The 18895-nt window shown below is 33.7% G+C and overlaps 1 protein-coding gene across 1 annotated transcript in view; it reads left to right on the forward strand.

The window, feature by feature from the left end:
* Positions 1 to 2619: 2619 nt before the first annotated feature.
* Positions 2620 to 18895, forward strand: part of LOC120296993 (transient receptor potential cation channel subfamily C member 4 associated protein) — a 37881-nt gene continuing 21605 nt past the window's right edge. Inside the window, exons 1-3 of the mRNA XM_039319084.1 lie at positions 2620 to 2856; positions 15436 to 15564; positions 16771 to 16887. Of these exons, the coding sequence (XP_039175018.1) occupies positions 2686 to 2856; positions 15436 to 15564; positions 16771 to 16887 (417 nt within the window). The 5' untranslated portion in view covers positions 2620 to 2685. The remainder of the gene's footprint in view (positions 2857 to 15435; positions 15565 to 16770; positions 16888 to 18895) is intronic.

An 18895-nucleotide genomic window follows, 5' to 3' on the forward strand; every position in this document is an offset into this window, starting at 1 on the left:
CATTTGTTATGTCACAGTATTGGTAAGTTATTTTTATATTTTTAGCAAATGTGTCCTGCTTAAATTATAAATGAATGTTGAAAGTGCTACAAACACTGAAATATTCAAAATATGATGCTTCGTATTGGCAGTTTACCCAGGATGATTTTTCTTATGAAAAATCATAAAAGCTCCTATGTTATGGGTGTTCTAATTATGTAAAATGAATTTGTGTCTTTTCATTTTACCAATGTTTTATATCAATATAAAGGAGCAATTAAGACTGATATAGTTAAGAATCTACCTCTTGCTATTTTTAAATGAATGTTTTGGCACAAATTGAGAGAGATTATCTGTGAGATTTAGGATCTCTTCCTTCATGAAATGCCGTTAAAGGACTGCCAACATGGACCTCATCCATTTGTGTAAATTTCAGAAGATCTCAAACTATACTCAATAGGGTTGCACAGAGATCCAGATTTGAAAGACAAAACAGGATGTTGTGTGTGCGTGAATAAGCACATACTATCAGTTGTTAAATGCTGTCAGTGAAATGTGCCCTTTCTGAAATCATGTCAGTTGCAAATACTACTGTGCGAGCTAAAGAAAAGATGCAGGTATTCTGACAGTTTGCCCACCAAACATGAAGAAATCTGCAGATTCGGAGATGCTAAATTCCACCTTCCAAATTAAATATTTATATACTATAATTGGTTTCTTAAGATTTTATTTCATTGTTATTCATTCTTAAGCATGGTAAAACTATTAATATAACCTTGGTGAGCTTCTGAATTTTATAAATAAACAAGAGCAAACAAGATCTAAAGCTGGGGCAAAAAAAGATGGAAATTAAATGGGAGGTAGTTCTGAAATAATTGATTTAAAAGCTGGGAAAGAATTTGTTTCATTTTATGTTATATATAAAATCTTGGACAATATCCAAGCAACAAGTTATTCTTTCTACACTAAAAGATATCAACAAATGTTTCTGCAAAATACACTACTGTATGTTATTCATGTTTCTTCTTTAGTACTAGGAGTAATTCATGCTGAATAATCACTACAAATGCTGTATAATGGGAACATGAGGTTTACGGTACTGGAAATTGCATTGTAATGTGGAGGTGCGCAATATAAACACAATTCTTCCAATTTATCAAATTTATGCAACACCCATCTCACCTAAGTGGTGCCAATCCATCACAGAATGCTTATAAAACAAGCATTAAGTAGAACCATAGGAAAAGCCATGGCTTTTTTTGTCATAGAACACCCAGAATGGAGTTCCGGCACCTTTTTTGGATGGAACCTTGTAGAGTAGGCAAGGCGGATTGTATGACGTGTGAGTTCCGTCACCTTTTTTTTTTTTTTTTTCAAAACACTGGAAAAAGCACAAAAGAACAGGTTGGAGGAAGAGAGACAGCCTTCACAAGTTTTAATTGAAGAACTCAGTGTTGAAGAAAGTGCCCATTTATCTCTGGAAGTCCTGCTTTTAAGAGAAAGCTGAGTGTGATCAATTCTTTTTTCAATAATCTCAAATCAATTATAATGATTGCTAATCGTATACAGGTAATCCTGGTGTTATAGCCACTCATACAGCATATACTCATACTTCAGTGGCAAACAAGGACTCGTGTCAGGTCCTCAAAGTTTCAGCTATTACAGTGACATATGGGTTTGGAAATGGTGACCTAAAGAATCCTTTGGTATTATACATAGTTCTATGAAGTCTTGCCCAGATTTGATTTTGGCAAGCATCTGCTGAAGATCAGAACCTAGAACCTCCTGACCCAACTGCTCCTTGCTTTCACTGACTTAATTGCTTGGTCTCTGCTTGTCTTTATCAGCATATTTTGGGGGTTGAATAGGCACTTTTCTCAAATCCCGCTATATTGTCCCATTGGGGTGAAAGTGAGGTGTTCCTGGGAAGGATGAGCAAAATACAGCAAGACTGTATACCATCTCTTAGCAGCAACAGCGATAAAGGAAGATGCTGGATGCAGACAATCAGTAGTGATAAAGGCGAAGACATCATTTCATACTGCACTACAGAAGGCAATTATAAACCAATTCTGTATTTTTATTTTTAAAAACCACATGGAAAGAAAACAAAATGTTTGATGCTATAGTCTTGGATGATGGGACTCTAAAGGCAAGATGACAATATGCTACTACTGAGGAAGAGTTCAGGGCCGGGAACAAGGTGGCATATAATTCAACAAGATAAGAAAGATAAGAGCTTAAATAACAATAGCCTTGCAAAGCCGGTCCCGGTTCTTCGTATCTGAAGCTTCTTTTGGGGAACAGGACCGAGACTAATGGATTTTACATTTTTTCAATCGGTGATAAAAATCCGGACAACCGCTAATCAGAAATCGACAGGGGAAAAAAAACCCTAAGATGAGAGAATACCAAGCTTGATCCCACCAGCAGCTTGGATGACATAAAATCTGAAGTCTTTGATTGCGGAAGACATATAACAGCAGCGTTTTCCTCTTTGCTGACGTTGCTCAGTGCTCCCTTCTCTTAGTACACAGTACGGTATCGGTACCTAATTATGCCCAAAGACTTCATTTCCCATCATTCCTTAGGTAAATAAGCGTACTTCCTGTCGCCGTCCCACCTCGTCCCGGAAGGCGTCCCGACGCACAAAGCTCCGAGAGGAGAGAAGCTTCCTGTTTGCGTCTGGCCGGGGCAAGAGCGACTATGGCATCCGCAATAGGGGGTGCAGGAGCTGCATTGCTAGCTCTACCACCAGCAGCGGACCCTGTTTCCTGCACGCCTTGCCGGCGTGAAGCAAAGAGAGGACCGATCAACATCCTGGGCCAGCTTCGGCATGCACAGCTCAGCGGCCGGGGCCTGACACGGGGGTCACAGGTATTGCAGGCTCAGCTGGGCTCTGCGGGGTGGTTGGGCCAAGCCAGGGTGGGCTTCCTCAGAAAATTTGTCCCTGGCTACTCCTTTGGGTGGCTTCAGAGGAAATAATGAGATGCTCCGGCTGGACTCCGTCCATTTTCAGGTGCTGGATAGGCTGATGGCTTTTGTGTGGAGGTGGGAGCCTTGTCGATTTTAGCTAAAAAAAAAACCAACTAAGGATAGATGGAGTTGGGGTTCTGAGAATTGCTAGCCTCCTACTCTGTATGCAAGGTACACAGTAGGTGCCTGTATGCTACTCCCCTTCTGGATGATGATGATGATGATGATGATGAAGAATGATTTTTACTCTAGTTTTCATATATATAAAAACTCAAGCTGGTGAACATACCTAATACTAGGATATTAAAATAGGATATGACTCCTATTTTTCTCACAACAATAACCCTGTGGAGTGGGTTGGGCTAAGAAAGTGACTAGCCTAAAGTAACCTATCCAGCTTCCTTAGCTCCCAGGAATTGCTGTTGTGACTTGCTTCTGATTTGTGTTTGATTTTTATGTATAAGAGCAGGATGTTGGTAATGAGTGATGTTCAGCATCTTATTATAGGTGGAGTTGGTGGGTGACATCTCTCATTTAATCTTGCTCTCATATGTTCAGACATCCCATCAGATTTTATGTATAATCCAAAACTAATAATGATCCATAGATAATGGACAGTTCATATGAAAAGACATGATTCTGTCACTGAAATATACGTTCAAAATACAAGTTTTTTAAAAACCAAAATAATAGCGATACTTAGTTAATTAAATTGAATTTGCTTTAATTATATGTTAAATTGCAGAGGCAACGAACAGCAAGCTATTTAATATTACTTTCACCTATAAATTCATATTATTTCTTCACTTCATGTTCCTGGTTTTTGATTACATCCAAAAGGAAATACTGAAACTTAGCAAATAATGAACTTTGGTTTCTTTCATTTTTTAATGATATGAAATCACTTCTGAGGTATGATTTAAGTTATAACTGCCAAAAATTGTCATTTTTAAAACAATATGGAAAAGCTGACATTATACTTTATGTTAGTTCCTCCTAAGGACTTAGATTTTTTAATTGTTTTTAAACCTCTGGGATATGTTTCCCCACAGACATTCAGACCGTATTGTTGTTTGTCTTTTGTTAGAGATACTGACAGTGTCTTTCATATTTATTTTGCACCCATAATCTTTGATAGTGCATATTTAAATTATTCTTTGCAAATGGTGATAGAGCTATAAATTCTACTACTTAATTTTTTAGATTGTATAAATGGCTGTAAAATACATTGCTCCTATTTTAGATTTCCATTGCTGAAATACCTGCATGGAGATGCTCTTGATAGCTTTGTTTAAAAGATTGGAAAAGAAAAGTAGGGAAATGGAAGAAAATAAAGCATTAATTTTATTCCACCAGAATAAATAAATAAATAAAACTTCATTTAAAGATATTTTCATATAGAAATTAGAAAGTTAATATTAAAGAGTGAGCAAATCTGAAATAGCTGATAAAGCTGAAATCCATATATATTATGTACTGTGTATCAATCAATCACACAACTATTTTCTATTTTCATTCCTTACTGAATACAGTACTGTATTTTTAGAAAAAAAGACATGTAAAGCCTCCTTAAATCTTAAATATATCTTCAGATTACAAATTGAAACTTTTTAGCTGAATAGGTCATTTTAACCTTATTGCACCAATGTATCTGTTGCACACATAACAGTCTTTTACCAATATATTTTATTTAGTTTCCATACTTTTGGCTAAATTATTACAGAGTGAGATTAAATCTTAAATTTCTGTAAAGAAGATGCAAATACTAGTATAACAAAATATTCTCATAATTTTTAGCCCTGGGTCTATTTCTTTCAGAGCTCATTCTACATTAGGATTTTAGAGAATCTTTTACAACATCTGGATGGCATTAAAATTGCCACATTCCAAAGTTAATTATCAATGTTTAATTCTCCAAAAAATTGTTCTTATTTTTTTTCTGAAAAAATGTATGTCTCAATTCATTGATAAATTACGTGTTAGATTCTCAGTACATAAAATGCAGACAGTTAAAGCCCCTGTGAATCCAGTGAGGGAGGAGCTATAGATGTACACTATCTCAAGCCTTCTTGACCTGAAATAGCGTAAAGGGGCAACTTTGCAAGACTTTTTATTCTGTCCTCAGTTTAAAAATTATCAGTGGAATGGAAAACTCTTTCCACTTCTTTGATTTACTTTTGGGATATTGTTACTGGTAGCTTTTTGCCCACCTAAGCAAAGTACTTTTCTTGCTTAGGTGGTCAGACAATCAGCAAAAAACAATTGTAACTCCTTATAGCCATCAACGTGTTGGGTATGTTAGGTTATATTATGAATACATAAAAATTAAGAATTTTATTTTTGGTTTCTTTCCTTATTGTCTATTTCCATTTTGCTTTATGATAGGTTGATTTAATGTTAATAATATTAGCAATATGTCTTTCTTTTGAATAAGGCATTATTTTAAGAGTTTAGGAGTTTTTTATTTGTTGTTAGATATCTATCTTTTTAATTTGTTGTGTTAGTATTTTTCATTGCCTAGAAATCATCTTTTTTATGTCTATATTTCCAACAATTCTCATCTCTAAAATATTAGGACAGAAGGTTTCTTCTGTCTCTTCTAAAATGGAAATAATTTATAAAATATTAAATCATAACGCAAGTAAGAATTGATGCGACTTAATTTTTACTACTGTATTGTGTATTTACAAAAATACATGAAGGAAAAGTGATAGGAAGAAAAGAAAAAGCTAAAGGATTGAAACATTGGTTTTGTAGTTTAAGTATATGTTGCTTTAGATGGGTGCTATTGTTTTGAAAAACATAGGATTCTGTTCCTGTATATTATAATACCCTTGAACATAAAGATTTTATTCAATAAAAGTATTTGTCATTTTAAACTTTCCTGAATAAATATCAATGGCTCTTTTCTGTAAATGATCCCCATCTGCTTGGTACTGAAAACAGTTGTAATTAAGGTCACAGGGTATCTCAGTATACAGAACCTCTTTGTATTTGAAACAGCATTTGAATAACAACTGTATTTTCGAGTCTTTTGTGTTATAGAAAACTTTACATTTATGTGGAAGCACTTTGGCATAAGAACATAAATAGGTATAGTGATATTACTGAGAAAGGGATAAACATGAAATATTATCTAGAATACTTTTTATTCCAATAGTGAATGCAGAATGTTTGACAGTAGAATCGCTTGCTGCATCTAAATGCCACAGATGTTCTGATAGCTCTCATTTTGGAAATGAGGGTGTTAAAAATGCATAATTATATGTGTCTGTACTTAGTCAACCTATAGATGCTGTTTTGTGAAAAGTTTTATTTGGATCCTATTTTGATTACTTAAGCAATCGAGTTCAAATTGGATAAAGTAAGGATCTCCATCTTTTCAAGCCACAGATACATTTAGAATTTTGAATAAACATCCCGAACACCATCAAAACATAACAATTCTGTAGGATATGGCCCTTCACATAATGTTTAAAGCACTTCTCTTTTCCGTATGTGTGTGTGTGTGTGTGTGTGTGTGTGTGTGTGTGTGTGTGTGTGCATTTATTTATTCAGTTGTATAACTGCCCATCTCACGTACACGATTCTAGGCTTCTTTATTAAATTTGTTTATTGCACTTATTTAAAAAAATATTTGATTTTGCTCTGATATGATGCAATCTGAATATAGGAGGTCCACTTCTTTCTTGTCAGGGTCAGATCACTCTCCAGTTGATCTTGGATTAATCAATACTAACTTTACAGGCAGGCGGATCTTCTTTTAATACCAGCAATCATAATTATTTTCTTGAGCCACCTCAAGAGTTGGAACTTGATATTGCAGTTCTCTCCTCCTCCTTGATGGGGCAGTTCTATTCAATAGAAAAAGAAAAATTGAGTCTGAAGCCCCTTGTATATGAGGTACTACATAGGGCTAGCATTTTTTCCAATCTTCTTTAGTTTCTATATGAAAGCACTGAAGGAGATCACCTGTTATCACAGATACAGTGTTGTCCATATACTGATGATACCCATCTTTGCACTAGACCTCTGGCCCAACAGATGATGTAACTGAAATTCTGTCCTGATGCCAGTAGTCTCTTGGAGTCTGCTGGCTTAAGATCACTTTTTCCTGATCATTTGTGTCCATCTGATAAAATCAAATAAAAGGGGCTCTTACTTGGAGACTTGATATTTTTTTTCAGTTTCAAGTTTTTTATTAATTTTACAATACTACATTTACAAATTTGAAAAGTAGCATGGCGGCTGAGCGTAGTAATTCCATTACATTTGAATATCATCAGTACAAATCTCAAATTATTACAACAAACTAATTCCCTCTCTTTCCCCCATGATATCTACTGTCATGTTCAAACCAATACTGTTCTTATTCTATTAATCAAACAAAAATACCTTTCTAATATTCATCAATAATCTTCAGTCTATACATATCTTAATTAATTTGACATTCCACCTTTTAGACAATAACCTAGTAAGTTTTTCTTAACTTTAATTTGCCATTGATATTTAAGTTTAACGTTTAATCTTTATCATTTCCAGGTTTTAAATGATCCCAATTTCTAAGTCTCCTATCTCACATTTGGAGCTAATATTTTTTTTTCTTTTCTTCCTTTCACTTCCTTCCTTTCTTCCTTTCCAGAAAGAGAAAAAAAATGAAAATAAACCACCAACATTTATACCACAAACCCATATACAAATTTAATTATTAGTACTTATACTTTTAAGTTTTACTTAACCTTTGTCTCAACTCATAACAATATCTTAAATTCAAATAATTCAAATAATTATTTGTAGACATTCAGATTACATTTAATATTTAATTTTTCCAAATTTTAATTAAATACAATTCCTTTATCCCAATTGCTCATACATTCTAATATTTAAAATACACACCTTATATATAACTTCTATCCTCTATCTTACCCATCTAATGACAATATAATATTCTTATTTCAACATATTTCTAGATGTTATATGACCAAAATTTTCTTTATCTCAAATCATTACAATGTCTTATGTTCAGAATACATATTCTATCTATTTAGATATATTCTATTTTAGATCTCATATATAGATCAGAACCCCAATCTTTTTCAATCTTATTCTAGCTTTTTTCCTCTGCCAGGTCTTTTTTCGTATTTTTGCCTTTAAATCAGTGGTTCTCAACCTTTTTAATGTCGCAACCCCCAACCAGTCGTAAGTCGAGGACTACTCAACTGGTCGTAAGTCGAGGACTACTCAACTGGTGCAGCACCGTTTGCAGAATGGGACTTTTGGCGGGCTCAGCAGGGCAGAGACAGCCTGGACAATTCCTATTGGCTTTTGAAAGCCAATAGAATTAGATCTATTCAAGAGAGTCTATTCTATTGGCTTTCAAAAGCCAATAGAATAAAAGGGAGTAGCATAGCTAAGGAAAAGGGGGGGGGGAAATGGCGGACTGCGTTGTTTGGCGACCCCCGTGAAATGGTCTTTCGACCCCAAATGGGGTCCCGACCCACAGGTTGAGAACCACTGCTTTAAATCATCAAAAAAATCTCCTTATATTGTTGTGGCTATTGTTTGATGTTGATAAGAATGTCCAGTTGATTTGATTTTGATGTTGGGTTTGGATTTTAGAAGCATTATTATTTTTGTTTAACTTCTTTGTTTTGCTTTTTGTACTTTTAAAAAAATGGAATGGATTTTTTCTATTTAATTATTTTTTTCTTCTTCCCTTTTCTTTTTTTAACTCCTTTCTTTTTTTTATAATGATCTCCTTTTGAAGGATTTTTTGATTTTTTGGAGTTAATCTCTCTTTTTCTTTTGTTTAATTTTTGTAACTTTTAAGAAGGAGTAAAGATTTTTCTAAGATGGCTCCAAAGTGTTCAGTATTTTTTTGTTATAATGATCTCCTTTTGAAGGATTTTTTGAATTTTTTTGGACTTAATCTCTCTTTTTCTTTTGCTTAATTTTTGTAATTTTTAAAAAGGAGTAAAGATTTTTTTTAAGATGGCTCCAAAGCATCCAGTAATTCCTACAGCTCCTAAGGTGGTTTCTTCTTCGGTGTTATCATCAGTGCAACAACCTAAATTAATAGCTTCACCCTCTTCCTTGGTACAGCCAATAATTGTGAAGGATTTGCAAGATATGATGGGAAATGTTATATCTCAAATTAGGACAGAAATGAAAGAGATTTTAGAGGAAAATAATAAGATTTTGAGGCAAGAGATAGTTTTGGCTCTAAAAGGAGTTGCCTCTGTTCTTGAAAAGCTGAACTCTCGTGTAGAAGAGGTAGAAGAAAAAGTGGAATTGATGGAGGGAAAATTTGAAAGCATGGAAAAAGAAATGGAAAATGAGATTCTTATGCTTCAATATAGACAAATGGAATATGCCTTAAGAATCTGAGGTTTGGGAGAGTCTGTGCAAGGAGATCTGAGAGAGATGGTTGCAAAGGACTTTGCTGTGATTTTGAATAAAGAAAAAGAGGAAATACTTAGTGAAATTGAAAAATTATTTAGAGTTAACTCTGTGTTGGCAGTGCAAAAGAATTTGCCAAGAGATGTGGTAATTTACTTTGGGAAAAGATCCCTGCGCAACGAAATTATACAAGCTTTTTATAAGAAGAGATTTCAAATTGCTTCACAAGATGTTATAATTCTAAAGGAGATCCCATCAAAAATTTTAAGAAGAAGAAAGGAGTGTGCTTTTTTAGCAGATGAACTTAAAAAGAGACGAATCTTGTTCAGATGGGATGTTCCGATTGGAATGGTGGTGAATTACCTGGGGATATGTTATAGACTTAATACTGTTTCTCAAGCAAAAGACTTTTATACTTCGGTCCGGGGGGTATGTTCATCGCCATCTATTAAGTTTAAAGCTTTGGAAGAAAAGAAGGTAGAATTGCAGTCTGAAGAGCCTATACTTATGAAAATTGGGAAACCTCAGTTTGAGGGGCCTCAACAAGTTGAGATGGAGGAGCAGAGGATAACCTGTGCAACATATAACTGTAAAGAAAAGGAGCAACAGAAGAAGGTTAAGGAAGCCTCACAACTATTGGTTTCTGAATTTGTGGGAGAAGTAGGATTTATAAATTTTTTGGAGCAAACTTTAAGGGTAGAATTGCAGTCTGAAGAGCCTATATTAATGAAAAATGGGAAATCTCAGTTTGAGGGGCCTCAACAAGTCGAGATGAAGGCGCAGAGGACAACTCGTGCAACATATAATCGTAAAGAAAAAGAGCAACAGAAGAAGGAGTTTAAGGAAGCCTCACAAGTATTGGCTCCTGAGTCTGTGGGAGAAGCAGGATTTATAAACTTTTTGGAGCTACCTTTAAGGGCAGATTTCAAAGCACTTCTTTCGAGATTTATGGATAAGAGAGACTGACAAGGATGGAGATCCAATGAAAATTCTAGATAAGATGTTTAAGTTTAAGTACTTAGTTTAAGTATTCAAAAGAGTACTGAGTCTGTGGGAGAAGCAAGATTTACAAACTTTTTGGAGTTAGCTTTAAGGGCAGTTTTCAAAGCACTTCTTTTGAGGTTTATGGACAAGAGAGACTGATGAGGAATGTGTTTATTGTGAATGGAATTTGTTATTGGTAAAGATTTAAATGTGTATAAGGGAATTTTAATGGTTTATGGACAAGAGAGACTGATAAGGAATGTGTTTATTGTGGATGGAATTTGTTATTGGTAAAGATTTAAATGTGTATAAGGGAATTCTAATGTTTTAAATAATGTTCAAATTTGTGTTTTGGAGGGAGTTTATAAAGAATGATGGATAATAACATAAGTATGATATGAAAAGGTTCAGAGTATATTATAATGTGTTTAATGATTGGGTTTGTTTTTTTATTATTATTATTATTTTTAAGAGAAGATAATTTGTTTAATTAAATGTACCTAGATTTGTTTAGGATTTATATGTCTTTTAAGTTTTTTTTTGATAGGAGAGATTATGGAGATTGAATGAAAATCTTAGATAAAGAGTATTTAGTTTTAATGGTATAATGAAGGTTTATATGTTTATTTTTGTGTTCTAGGATAAAGAAAGAGGGAGAGATTAGATTTTATATTGTAGGTATAGATATTCAAAGAAAGTACTGTTTAAATTTGTGTTTTGGAGGGAGTTTATACAGAATGATGGATAATAATATAAGTATGATACTAGAAAATGTTTAGAGTATATTATAATGTGTTTAATGATTGCAATTATTATTATTTTAGAGAAGATAACCTATTTAATTTAATGTATTTAGATTTGTTTAGGATTTATATGTGTTTTAAGTTTTTCTTTTCTTTTTCTGAAAAATTTTAATTAAGCCTGTACTCAGCTCTGGGAAGGTTGGGGGAGGGTTTGGGAGGTTTGGGGAGGTGGGGGAGGGTATGGGAGGGTGGGGGGGTTTGGGGAGGGAATTTGTTTTGTAAAATTTAAAAAACTTTCAATAAAAAAAAAGAATGTCCAGTTGATGTTTTCTTAAGAGGACTTGATTTAGCCAGTAGTCTCTTTATTTTTCCAGTTCAATGCAGTTGTCCCAAAGTATTTATCTTCTCTTTCATCTGTTTTTCTTGTTTATCTTCAAATTCCTTCTGGTTTATAAGAAACACCCTTTTCTTGTTCTCTATTATCAATTTCTTTTTTGTGTTTTCTATTTTCTGTATTTGTTGAGTATCTAAGTCTTCTGTCCTAACATTTGGTTGTTTCACTTTCTCTATAGAATTCTGTATAGATAATTCTTTGATTGAAGTCATAGTTTGAGTTTGCATATCCAGAGCTTGCATACATAGAGTTTGGATCGTGGCTTTTAACATACAAAGAATTTGTTCCTGTACTTCCTCTGTAGAAGAAATCCTTTCCTGTTCTCCTTCCATTGTAATATATTAAGCTCAAGAGAAAGAAACTGACAGTCAGAAAGTCCACCAAATAGGGAGCTGAGCTGAATTTTGCAGATGGTGTTTCAAGGTTATTTTTTTATCTTGTCTATGTTCAAAGCTATCAACAAGTCTCTTAGAGAATAGCAGGTTACGTCTTAGAGTTAGCTGGATCTTTTTAGGATTTTTTTTTCCACTCTATTTTAAGGGGGGAAAAAAACCAAATCTTCAATAGTAATTAAAATAAAAATCAAGGAAGAAATATATATAGAGAGAGAGAGCAGAAAATTGCAAATCTTATAATCCACCAGTTTTAGGAAATAGGATTCCAATTAAGATCTCAGTATTTTTCCAACGTTTTAAACTCCCAAGTGGTTGATAGCTGCTGTTTCTGGAGGGAAGGCTAGAATCCCCTCACCACAGGGGGGAAAATACCTTAGCAGCTTATGCAGGCAATTAAGTAGTTAGGATGTAAGAGAGGCAAACCTCACCCAGTTCTGTCCACGCTGCTTTGAAGTTGCCAGATGGTAGTGTGACTTCAGCTGTTTGCAGCCTAGGGACGAGCCATATTTCTATGGCCGGTCCTTTCATTCGCCAGTTTGGAGGGATCGCCTGGTCTGACGGAAGAGTTGCTGCTCTCCTGGGATCCAGCAAGAGCCCCTCTTTACTGGTCACCTCTTCGGGGCGACTTTTGGCCCTTTTCAGGACCCCACAGCGATGCGAAACTGAACGGGGGAGAGAGAGCAAGTCTCCCAACCGTCCATGGCGACTGTGTGACGAACCGGAAGTCGAGACGGAAGTCGAGACTTGATAATTTGAAGGCTCCAGAGATAGTCTTTTCGATCCCTGCCCTTATTTGGAACAACATTCTCTTTGGATTTACTGTATATGGACCCTGCTGGGTTTTAGAGATGCCATTAAAACTTGGCTTTTTCTGCCAGCCAGAAAAATTAGAGGCAGAAGTAATGCGAACTATACCCTCTGATCACCTGAGGGTTGATTGAAGTTGAGCTATTTTATTTGTTAATTTACCTTTAGTGATTTGTTTTATTGATCTCTGGTGTTAAGTTTTTTCTGTATTATAGTTAGTCCTTGACTTCCGATTGTTTAAAAATATGACAAACTACCCCAGGGCTACTTGCAACCTGTATTTCCAACAGTTGGTTCCTCCCAAAGTCATGTAATCAAATTTTGATCACTTGGTAACCGGCTTGCATTTATGGATGTTTGCAGCATCCCATAGTTACATAATTGCAGTTTATGACTTTTTTTTGCCAGAATTGGATTTTACTTCCAGTTTCTGGCAAAAAAAATGCCCATTGCAGACTATTTATTAAATTGATGTGCTGCCTATCTTACTATCTATATTGACTCTGGGGATTTGCTTAAGGGCTGCAGCATTGGCTTAATAAGACTGCCACAAAATAGGAGGTAAAATTGGGCTTGATCACATGGTGACCCACTTAATGATTGGCATGACTTACAATCATAATTTTGGGCTCAGTTATGATCATAAGTCAAAGACTACCTGTATTGCATTATAATTGTATAATTATTATTGTATATTTTAACCTTATTTACAAAAAAAATATTTAAGCCATTCAAGGTTGGTATTAATTGAACAGAAGCACAATAAACAAATAATTTTCCCTACCCAAATATAGCACCTGCCAATCTCATATTACCTTTTTCATATATGCTTTTGTCATTTCCTTCCTGTTCACCAGATGGATAAAGTGCCTTTTTTAAAAAATAAAACTTTTGTGCATACTGAACGTTGTAGAATTTTCTTTGTCCCAAGAAAACCACGTACAGTTTACAGAACAAACCCTCAGCCAGTGGACTTTATCTTGCCAGCGCAGGGATAAAGCTCTATTGTTGAGGGCTTACAACCATTTTTAAAGTGAGGTATTGCATAGTGTTACAAAATATTGCATAGAGGTATTTTGCATCAGTAAGGACCATGGTTTTGAGATACTGGAATCAAAGTTCGTACTGCTTTTCTGGGGAGGGGAGAAAGGTTTGTAAAGAAACATTTATTTATTATACTTTTTAATTGTGTTTTGTAGATAAGTATTATGTCCAAAATATTTTGCAAATGCAAGAAAGCTAGCAAAATTACAAAGAAAACATGCAAAGAAAGGGAGTTCAAAGGCAGATGAAAATAGGAATTCTGCCAGAATATCTGGAAGAAAGTTGATAATGTTAAATGGGCATTTATGTTCTGTTTGTGCAAAATTGGATTTTCCATTTATTTATTTTTATAAAATTTTATTAAGCTTCAGAAAAGGAATCCTTGCATTAAATGGCTCATGCACTTTATAGTGGGAAGGAAATGTCCTTTGTGAAGAAAAATCCCTGCAGTTATTCCTTCTCTGAGTAGATAGAAAATAAACTTAAGAAATATACTGTGCTTGTGATCAGAAACTGCTGAGACGCATTGAAATGAACAATATCATTAAGAATAGAAAATAAAAGCTTTCAAATATGAGGCTGATATAATTGAAACAATCCTGAAGCTCAAAAAAGCTTCTGAAATAATGGTTGACTTTAAAGTCTAAATATAAACCCTGTCCTAAGAGAGGGAAATGGTACGTGCATATTTAAGGTATAAGTAGCGGGTGGATGGAAGAGTTCTGTTTGAAGTGGACCTTGTGAAACTGTTAAACGTATCATATTATCTTGCAAATGTGGAATTTGCTGTTTTAATATAGTGAACTACAAAAATACTTTCAAGTACTTTCTCTGACCTTGTTTGTTATATTTGTTTAGTCTTAGTTACATTTCTTTATTTAGTTTTCTAACAAACAAAGAATGGATTTTATAGGTGTTTAGTAACTGATGCAATAAACCAATATTTCCCAAATGGCTGAAATGATCACATTATGATAGAAGAAATGATAGCTTCCTAATTTATCTCAGCAAATAAAGGAAGGATTACTTTCTGTTACTTTCTTTGGTGACTACCTACTCTTGCCTAAACATCAAATTGTTATATTGTCTTCTATAAGCTACAGTTACTTTGATGAAAAAAGTGAAGTGATGGGGAAATTGACAGATACATAAATAAAACCCAATAAATAGTATAAGAATCATCTGCTACTGACATATTGATTTTACTGTCTAAAATGTTTTCAATAGTTGTATGCATTTCTTGATTATAAATTTGAAAAAGAAAAATAATTCTTCAAATTATCATTTAATGAAAATTCTAATGCTATAGCTAATATTCCCATCACCTTTCAGTGTAGAGTGGTTATAAGACAAAATGCTTTTTTTATAACCATACATCTGAATTTATTTCCAAGAAAAAGAAATCAATAATATTTGGAATTTAGATGAATTGATATATGAAACAAGGATCCATATGCCAAAGAACTGAAAGTGCAATGTATGTTGCAAGTATCTTCAATGTGATTTGTCTTTCAAAGTTATTGGACTAATTTTGTGTTTCTGCTGTGTTAAATACTGTATATGTTTGGAACTCCAAATTTTAATGAGGGGAAATTGGCATTAATTTCTGGTGCAGTGAAAAACTGAAGAAGCGATCAATTTAAATACTCTGGAAGCACTGTAATAAGTATTTTTTAAGGATAAAATATATGGAATCTGAAACTCTATCTTGCAGATCACAGGAGCTTTGTTAAAAGAAAGAGACAAACAAGCAAAGTGGAATGGAATTCCTTTGCTCTTACAAAAGCTCTATGAGACTAGCCATGCTAATAGTGATTTTTCTCAGTGCCAGAGCATCTTAAAGGTAAGTTTATTGCCCATTTTCAATCAAACATCACTGTGTTAACTCTGTTCTTAATCACAAGCCAATCATAAACGGTATTAGTAACTTATTATGTAATTCACTGTACAATAAAATTGAAATTTTGTATAATACTTACATATGTAGAATATGTGGATTAAACATCAAACGTTACTGTGTAATTTTTAATGTTTAATTTGTAGCATATTATGTATGTATGATGTTAGCATAATGTCCCAACTTATACTGCTCTGTTCATACCACATATTATTTTATTTAGTTGTTTTTCACGAACTAAACATTCCTCATTTTTATTTAGCTATTCTTCATGGTGAAAATGTTTCAAACAACATTGGTAATAGAGATGATGCTGACTAGTCCAGGCTATCACTGCTATACAAGCAACTTAAACTTTTCTGATAATTAGCATATCTAAAGTGATTTTGTTATCATGCCCCTTTATATGTATGTAGGTATGTCCATATATGAAATGTAATTTAATAAATTTTGTTCTACATTATTAAAATCACATCATGTCCATTTTCTTCAAACCCTAATTATGCAGAGTTGTAACATTTCAATTCTAGCAATTTCTGAGCATTAGGCCTTTTTTTACAAGATAGTATTAGAACATTTTGTCTGTCACTTTCTCTGCCTTTTTCAGCTCTGTTGTAGCCTTTTAATTGTTTTGATAAAATTCACAGCAAGTGCACATTACGTGAACATTTGTATTGGACTGTTTATGATAACCCCAAGATCTATTTCTTGGTTACTGATCACTAGTTTAGATACTGGAGGGGAGGGTCTTTGCTTAATATGAAACCATTATATGTACTTTTATTGAACTGCATTTTTCATATGAATAAGCATTATTTTGAGCAATGCCATACAAAGTTTGTGGAGCAGTTAAAAAGGATCAATTTAAATATTGGCTTTTTGATGTTATAATCCAGTGTTTCTCAATCTTGGCAACTTTAAGTTGTGTGGACTTCCAGAATTCCCCAGACAACATGATACATATACATGCTATACATTTACAGTTCTGGGAGTTGAAATCCACACTCTGAAAGCTGCCAAGGTTGAGAACAGCTGTAAACTGTTGCTCTGAAAATGATTAATATTTAAAAGTATTATTCTCTCAATAACTTCTGTAATTTAATATATAAATCTATCATAACTATAATAAAATTTTGTTTTTGTTTCTGTCAGGAAATTTCTCCCCTCCTTTCAATGGAAGCCATGGCGTTTGTCACAGAAGAAAGAAAAACTGCACAAGAGTCTACTTTTCCAAATACATATACATTTGACCTATTTGGAGGTGTTGATGTAAGTGATACTCTGAGTCAGTTTTGCCTTCAATACAGAAACAGGTTCTCAAATGCTGTGACATTCTAATCCATGGTAGAGAAACTTTGATAAATGTTCAAGGCAGGAAGTGAAGACTCATCATCTGAGAAATAGTAATTTGGACAACATCTATCTTTTAGCTTAGAAGAGGAAAGATTAAAATTTAAACAGTATAATATATATATTGCATATATAAAAAGAGTAGGAGGCCATGGGGTAATAAAGATGAATATTTTGTAATTTTACTATGCTTTGGTGATCTTTTGAACTACAAGGAAAGAGTTGGTTCTTATGAAATGTTTCTTGGAAAGAAGAACATATGTTTAAAAGCCAGTGAGATTATATAGTGCAAAATCTGAGAAGAGTGAAAATCATTAATAAAAATAGGCAAGAATATTTAAAGTTGCACAAGATGCTTGTAGTTTATGCTACCTGATGCAGTTTGAATATTATTCTCTAGGATATTTTGTCCCATCATAACAAATCTAAAATAAAGTAGGATAGTACTTTTAGCAAAGTATCTCTGATATAGTTATTCAAGTAACTGGAGTTCTTGAACATAACTTAAATATTTCTTTTTACATCTTCTCCATGTCACCAGCCTTCTGGTATCACCTAATCACCCAATGTCATTGCCTCTTATTCAAGCAAATAATGTTTGTTCCAACATGAGTTCATTAATTTCTAATGTAGTTTGTCAACCAGCTATCTGGGTTTGGTTGGCTTCTGGGGAAACCATTTTTCAGTGCTAGCAAAGGGGTGATCCAGCTCAGAAACTGAAATTGTGGAACGGTTACAGTATAGAGTATCGGGAAGTATATGCAATTTGTCTCTAGTCAGTAGAATACAACTGATTAGCTGTGACATATATCGTTTTTATTATACCTATTGTAATCATATGTTCAATTTTAAATATAATTTCATGTTAATAGAAGATGACAAACTGTTTTATGATTATAATAGCCTCAGACAGACTCAATTAAAAACCATCCATAAATTTAGTACAAGTCAGAGCTTGGGAAACAGCATATTTAATCTCATTAAATACAAATTTACAATGATTTTTTTAATTGGTTTGAACTGAAGAAGTAAAGCTGAATTTAAGGTTGATAGAGAAGAGAGGATAATATAATTCCTGAAAAATGCAGCAATATGTTTTATAAAGGTGGAAGTACCTATATTTCTCTTAATAGCTTTCATATAACAAGCAACAAATCTGTGCTTCTCACCAGTCCAGGCTCTTGTGTAGCCGGGTCTTATCTAAAAACTGACAATGTAATAAAAGCAAATTCCATTTAATGCCTAATTTGGAGGCAATGAGATTTTTTTCCCCAGATAACTAGCACAACATATTTAGGATGTATATATTCAGCAATTATTTTGTATTACATGTAGTTTAAAAGTATTTAAAATAGAGCAGTATTTCTTGTTAAATGTGTATGTGGTCATAATGGAGCACATTAAGAGGCCATAGCTAACCAGAGTTACATGATTTAAAATTAGCTGGTTTGATAGCCAATAATTATAATTCCAAATTGGGATGTGAAAAGAAGGTTACTATTTTATTTACCTGTTCTGACAGAGGAAAGAGGTACACAACATAGAATATCTACATTTCTCTGATTCTAATGCCAAGTGGTTGTCAAAATATTATTTTTTAACCCCACACAAAATTACAATACAATTTACTGAAATGGATAAAGATTATTGACTAGAGTTTGAAGTTGGTTTGTTTTTTTTTTAGTTTAGTCAACCTTAAACCTAGCTGGACCTGACCAGGCATAATAGGAAACATTAGTTACTTCAGAACATCTTCTATCATCTTCTTATATCTTCTGTATTAGAAGAGAGAGCACAAAGCCAAAAACTTGTGTATTTAAATATGAGCCTAAACATTAGAGAGATATCCTATTAAAACATGGTAAATTTTACGAAGAGATCATTGTAAAGTTTGGGCATTAGATAATAATAAATTTAGAAGGGACCT

This window comes from Crotalus tigris, unplaced genomic scaffold (assembly GCF_016545835.1).
Source record: "Crotalus tigris isolate CLP2741 ecotype Arizona unplaced genomic scaffold, ASM1654583v1 scf7180000022411.5474196:2289641, whole genome shotgun sequence".
Taxonomy (NCBI): Eukaryota; Metazoa; Chordata; class Lepidosauria; order Squamata; family Viperidae; genus Crotalus; species Crotalus tigris.